Genomic DNA, 7,120 nt, shown 5'->3' on the forward strand with positions numbered 1-7,120 from the left:
AGATTTTTCAGTCAGTCAGTATACTTGATTGATTTATTATATCAAAAGATGTAGCTTTGCTTAAAACCAGGAATGCATGATGCGCCTCATGCTCATGCACTTCATATTCATGTTCCTGAAGCTTCTGTACTCGCCAGGCCTCATGTACATCATTCTGCCTCTGAAGTGGGGCTGGTCGTACATGAGCCAGTGGCCATCCATAACATTGCAGGACATGCAGTCAGACATGCGGTAACGGTCCATGATGGAGTCACAGTCATCCATCATCTCGTGCATGGTGCCACCAAAGTTCTCCCTCTCGTAGATCTTCATTCTGTAAGATCCTCTGTGCTGTAGAGTATAGATATTAAAGATTATTAAGAAGTTCACTCCTCGCTACACAAGCCTCATGAATCATCAGTAAAAAAAAAAAAAGAAAGTTACCATGGGGATCATGCGACAGGATCTGATGCAGTCGCTCATGCCCATCATGCTCATGTAGTCAGAGTAATCGCCCCTCCTCATCAAGTGCTGGTTACCCATGAAGTTGGGACGGTCGTAGACCATGAAACAACCTCTCTCGACCTTGCAAGAGTGGCAACGGCCGAGGTAGGAGGACATATCAGCACAGTCACTCATGCACTCATAGGAGCGACCCATGAAGTTCCTGTCCTCATAGAAGATGACCTGAGACATTACAAGAAGTAATTAAACAAAATTAGAATGCCACTTTCGTCATCCTCATTTAACCCTCTGGAGTCTAAATCCCCCCCTGGGGATCTCAATCTCTGCACATTTTTGTCCTAGAAACATAAGTGACACCATTAGAAACCTTTAATCAACTAGTTTCCAAATATATATGTTTTAAAAGAGAATGTATCAATGACACTTTTTAAAAACAATAAAAGAAAATCCTAGGATTTCAGTCCTCTCACCTGCAGCAGGCCCATTGAAAAAGCCCATTCACTTTCATTTGCATTTGAAAGAGACACTCACTAAGTGACCCATTTAGTCTGACTTTTTTCCAATTTGTAGTAAAACTACATAACATTTTTGAATGTTCTTTTTACTTACATGGAGCCAACACCGTTGTTTTCAAGGTTCAAACTTCAAAAGTCTTAGCTCGATATATTTATAGTGTGTTTTTTACCTTTGACCTCTGACCTTTGAAAATCGTTTTTTAAATAGTTGTGTTTACACTGTAATAAAATGTGATTTCTTATTGTGGAGGACCTCTAGAATATACCCATATGTGCCACTTTTGCATAGATGTTTTAGTTAGATGAAAAACTTAAAAATCTCAAGGTATAGCTGACTGCCTCAAAGTGCCTGAAAAGGCCTCGGACCTCCAAGTGATAAAGGTGTTTTTCTAGACAAGAAATGGATTGTAAATGATTGTAAATTAATTCTGGCTTACCTTCCCCATACCCATCATACCAGTGGTAGTAGTCATTTTGGATACTACTTCAACTCAGGCTGCTGTAACTGTGCTGGTGGTCTGTGAGTGTTAACCCTTACTTTTATACTCAACAAAACTAAACCAAATTGTGCCCTGTATTGTCTCGAAACCTCTAACTCAGCAACAAAGCACAGAGGCCCATGGAAAGGAGAGGGCCTGTAGAGAGGCAGAGTGCTTTCTCTACGTTTCCGTTTGAACCTGTTCTGCAGGCTTTTCTTACTTACCAAATCTTCAAAGCCAATGTTCTCGCTTAAGCATGAGCTGTATGGTTCTATAATGGGGTGTCCAAAGACTTACTTATTTTATTTCGTTTTACTGATCATATTTAGTTTTCTGATACCACATTAAGAAAACATGATCAAATAGTACTTTGATTGGTGGTCAGTCATTAAATCATGGGAAAACATGGAATAACATAGGTGCATAGGCACCCGTGTACCCATATTTTTCATTGTATCGCCTTTTTATCGCTCTCCTGTCATGTAATGTGAATGATTTTTTAACAAGATGTAAAGCTTGTCTTTATTTGAAACACACACACACGTGTAATTATGTATAGGCCTACATTCTATTCTGAAATTTCTGATACTCATAACAGCAAACTTGATGCAGATTAGCCTATTGGTCTAGTAGGAAGGGGGGGTCCCATGCACCCGAAATATATATATTTTTAACATAGTTTTTTGTAATCCTTAAGGTGTCCAGTTAATGGATTTTTTGCATGACTGCCCCAGACAGATGTATGACTTTTTCCACCAAAGAGGCCATTACACAGCAGGCTTTGTTGCCAGCGTGATCCTACCAGTGTTCAATGGGCCCTGTGGGGCAGGGTTGCCAGCTACTGCTTCCCTAACCCAGGCTACCTGCATTGCAGAGCAATGAGACATGTGATAGTGCAGAGCTATTTTGCGGCATCATCACCCGCACCGAGAAGGGGTGTTCCCAGGAAAAGTCAGATTTACGCTATTGCTCCTTTGTGTTCACTATCAGAGGCAAGGAATGACATTGCTTCATTGCCAAGGTTGAATGGATCTGCTGGTAGCTCGCAGCTTATAACACCTGGGGCTCTAGGCGAGCGCATGTGTGAAGAGGGGGATGATGCCCTGGTTTGAGCATCAGCAGGCACCAGAGAGTGAGCCTGCTGCAACATCTGTGAGCTGGGGAGGACAGGGCTGCCAGTCATGGATTCGCATACCAGGGGTGCGATAATGCAGCGTCTGGGACTTCATCGAAGCGCAGTTGACTGGCTATATGACGGTGCCCAGCATGCATGAATCTCGAACTTCGAACTGAAAAGTAGAATCGACGATGCAGCCACACCCCCAACGTGACGTCCAGCATGTATGCCCAAAACGCAAAACCACACACGTGCAGCATCAACACTCCTCTAATTTTAGGCTGCAGCCAGTTAAAAAATGCACATCAACCTCTTGTTACTCTGAAATCACGGGTGTGGAAGCATTTTTGCGTTCATTCACGTCAGTTAGCCTAACACCAATTTAGCCTTCTCAACTTAGCAATTAAAAAAAACGATTTAGTTAGCCTACAGTTCAAAATGACTTTAAGGCTTAAAATGCACATTGATAAGTACTTATTCCATTAACACTAACCTTGGGTCTCTTCAGAGTGTCTTCAGAGTGTGCACAAACATTCAAAGTATCATTCTGTGTTGCTTCATTTCACTATGTTCACATGTCTATGTTTGACGTTTTTTTTTTTGTTTACAACCTCACGGATGGAACGGTTTCAAAATAAAAATTGCTTTCAAAATAAAAGCCCCCTGAAACAGAATAGGAAGAGGGCAAAAAATAAAAATGAATATAATAATAATAATAATAATAATGACACAAGGAATGCATTAATAAAAAAAGATCGAAAATCGAATCGAATCGTGGCTTTAAAATCGAAAATTAAATCGAATCGAGGATTTGGAGAATCGTGACACCCCTACAAAAGATTGTGGAGTACCCTTAGATTATACAGGTAGGCCTTCTCCTGCTCTGCACTAAGCATGCTGCATCCCCACCCGGGTGGGGGATGTCTCCCTGACACTGTCTAGAGCTAACTTTCCTTCTCCGCCTCCAGCCCCTCCTCTCTGAACTGTTAGCTTGACCAGCAGTACTATTTTACCTGCTGTGACTTTGACTAATACATCAGTGGAAAATGTGTGTTTTAAGGAGTGCCGGTCAAGGTCAAGGTAACTTTATTGTCCCCAAGGGGCAATTTTTGTGCAGCCAGCAGACAGGTATACATAAGGACAGACACACAACAATACGGCAAAAACATAAAATACCCATAGAAACTAAAAACACAAAATAAATAGGATTAGAAAATAAACAATAAAATAAAATAGATAAAATCAGAAAATAAATAAGTTAATACATTTAAAACAATTCTGGCAAATTGTTTAAAATGGAAATGGCAGTCGGGATAAAATAATTCCTGAGTCTATTTGACCTGCATCTGGGCATGGAGTACCTGCGTCCTGAGGGAAGTAGCTTGAACTGGCAAGACAAGGGGTGGCTAGGGTCAGCTGCAATGGATTGGGCCTTTTTTGCTACTCTGTTTGAGTAGATGTGGGTGAGAGTGGGAAAGTTTATGCCAGCAATCTTGCTACATGTCTTGACGGTACTTTGTAATCGGTTTTTGTTTTTTGTGGATAGGGAACCAAACCAGCAGATAAAACAGAAGGTTAAAACAGACTCAATAAAACAGGAATAAAACATTCTCATAAAAGTGGGATCAATGTTAAAATTCCTCAGTTTTCGATAAAAGTACAAGCGCTGATGGGCCTTGGCACAAACAGCATCGGTCTGTGAATTAAAACATAGCTTGTTGTCAATTATTGTGCCAAGGTACTTGTACTCTTCTACTGTCTCAACAAGTTGGCCATCAATGGTGGTGGGCGGAAGAGGGGGGCACTGCTTCCTAAAATCAATGACAAGTTCTTTGTAGGGGCCTTTGTTTAATTGGGCCTAGGCTTTTAATCTCAGTTGTTACAGTATGTTCTTTATCTTCTCTCCTCTTCTGCTGTTGGAGTCTATGGCAGCCTATAAAACAATATGCTAAAACAATGAGCTTACATTAGTGGGTTCCTCTTAAAGGGACACTTCACCGATTAGCATTAAGCTTTGTATCTTTAGAAAACAACCATTCGACCATTCAGAAAGTCATGTTTCTGAATGGTCGTGGATCATTCCCTCAGCTTGCCTTGAGATGGGAGAAATACGGATTTCAATGTTGGACTTCCTGCTTTCAATGATGTAAAAATCATCATTTTACATAATTGAAAGCAGGAAGTCCTATTCATGGGTTTCATTGAAATCCGTATTTCTCCCATCTCAAGGCAAACTGAGTGAATGATGCACGACCATTCAAAATCATGACTGGTTTTCTATAGATACAAAGCCTAATGCTAATCGGTGAAGTGTCCCTTTAAGGAGCCTCCGGTACACAATGGCAATGTAATGTAATATTGGAAATGCCTTTGGATTCCTCTAGAAAATGTCTCTAGAAAACCCCAGCCATTGATATAAATCCTCTAAATTAAAATGGTGTACATTATAGTGGTGTGTGTGTTCGGTTGTGTGAGGGTGTCTATGGGGATTGGGAACAAAAATGTAACCTCAACTTAATGCTTATGTTGTGAAATTGTCATTGTCCATTGTATTTTTTCAAATATATGCTCAAAAGTGTGGGCCTCAAATGTCATTCAGGGTTGTTCAGGGCCTTTCGCTTTGTATGAAGAAACTGAAGGTGATGGCGTTGGGTGTCTGACAGACCAAATGCTATACACCCATACAATGCCAGACATACCAAGTCAATTTGCCTGTTCAGACATACTATGCCTCAGGCATCACAGAGCCCTACACTGGTGGAATGGGCCTTTGTTGAAGTCCAGAGGGGTATTTCACAAAACTTAGACAAGGGATTAAGATGTGATTTTCTGGTTATCCTGGATGAATTTAGCCTTGACTTGGTTTCACAAAAGAGATGGCACATAAGTTACCATGGGGATTTGTGCTCTGTACTAGAGATGCGCGGATGGACTATTATTCTATCCGCAACCGCATCATACAGGTTTGGTAATGAACAGTTTTTGTTAACCCACTGGAATGTTAATGGGTGGACGCTGTCAAACTGTGAACTCAGGATACTGCTACTTAAATCCCTAGACCCTGACTTTATTTCCCTGAATGAAACTCACTTAAGCAATGACACACTGGATTTTGATGGATTCACTTGGTTTGGACATAATCGTATTGCCCATAAGAGGGCTGTTAAAGCCTCTGGTGGAGTTGGATTCTTGGTTAAAAATGCTGTGTTCGAACGGTATTCAGTTAGCATTGTTGATAAAACATTTGATGGAATATTTTGTTTACGCTTTGAGCATAGAGAGTCGCAATATTCTTTCATTTTAATTTCATGTTACCTGTCCCCAGAATCATCTACCTGGGGCAGGAATGCAGATCTCTATTTCAGCCATTTAGTGGCGTTACTATATACTGTTACCGACAAGGTGGATTCAATTTATATCTGTGGTGATGTTAACAGTCGAATCGGGACGCTCAAGGACTATGTGGAAGGGGATGACATTCCTCCTCGAATAGCTTTGGACACTAATGTAAATAAACATGGTCATACCTTTCTGGAATTTTTGAAGGACTCTAAATATTGTATACTTAATGGAAGGTTAAATCCTGAAAGTGACAACTTTACTTCTATTTCTGTAAGAGGTAAAGCTGTTGTTGACTACATAGTGACACCTCATGTCGATTTGAAAACATGTCTTGGTTTCAATGTTTATTCCCCTTCTGAGCTTGCTGATAGGATTGGTCCAGAAAGTTTTAATTTGATTGATGACCATAGTAGACTCCCTGACCATTCTGTTCTCTGTTTACGTTTTCAAACGGGGGAGGTAGTTAATATTCAGAATAATGTTGACTGTTTACAGCATGCAAGAAAACGAGACAGGAATTACCCTGTTGATTTTCTGTCTTCAAAGATGTGTTGCAAGGCCCTATTGGAGGTAATATGTGAATTACAGATTGTGCAGGAAAATCAGGAAAAGATGGACCAGTGTTATACCAATCTCTGTAATCTTTTACATGTTGAGATGGATAAATATTGTCCTGTTAAAAAAAGGGGCTCTACAAAGAAATATTATAGAGCTAAACAACCATATTGGAATAATGAATTGAATGAGTTATGGTTGAAGTTGCGTTCTGCAGAGAGAATATTTCTTAAAAGTGGTCCTGGGGAACCCTGGAAGAAGAGAGCCCTGCATAGTGAATTCACACAATGTCAGGCTAACTTCGATAGAAAGCTCAGGTTCTTCAAAAGAAGGTTTAAAAGAGGCCAAGCTCTCAAATTAGAACAGTTACAAACTGGTAATCCTCAGCAATTTTGGAGGGAAATACAGAAGTTAGGTCCAAAAAAGAAGACATTAATACCTATGGAGGTCTTACTGGAAAGTGGTGGATCTTCTTTTGAATGTGGTCAAATATTAAAAAAGTGGGAAAAAGATTACAGTGAATTATACGCGTATAGTAGTTCCACTTTATTTGATGATCATTTCTTAGAAGAAACTTGTAAAGTAAAATTTGAGATGGAAACTGGGATGAATACTATATACTATCAAAATGAGATATTGAATAGTGATATTACATTGGATGAGGTACT

General features: G+C 40.1%; 1 protein-coding gene across 1 annotated transcript; it reads right to left on the reverse strand.

Moving 5' to 3' along the window:
• Window positions 1–60: 60 nt before the first annotated feature.
• Window positions 61–1,460, reverse strand: LOC134078405 (gamma-crystallin M2-like). The gene is made up of 3 exons (XM_062534340.1): window positions 1,397–1,460; window positions 424–666; window positions 61–330 (listed from the first exon to the last, which is right to left on the reverse strand). Exons 1-3 carry the CDS (start codon window positions 1,430–1,432, stop codon window positions 61–63), a joined length of 549 nt encoding a protein of 182 aa, XP_062390324.1. The 5' UTR covers window positions 1,433–1,460.
• Window positions 1,461–7,120: the final 5,660 nt, after the last annotated feature.

Source organism: Sardina pilchardus, chromosome 4 (genome assembly GCF_963854185.1).
Source record: "Sardina pilchardus chromosome 4, fSarPil1.1, whole genome shotgun sequence".
Lineage (NCBI taxonomy): Eukaryota > Metazoa > Chordata > Actinopteri > Clupeiformes > Clupeidae > Sardina > Sardina pilchardus.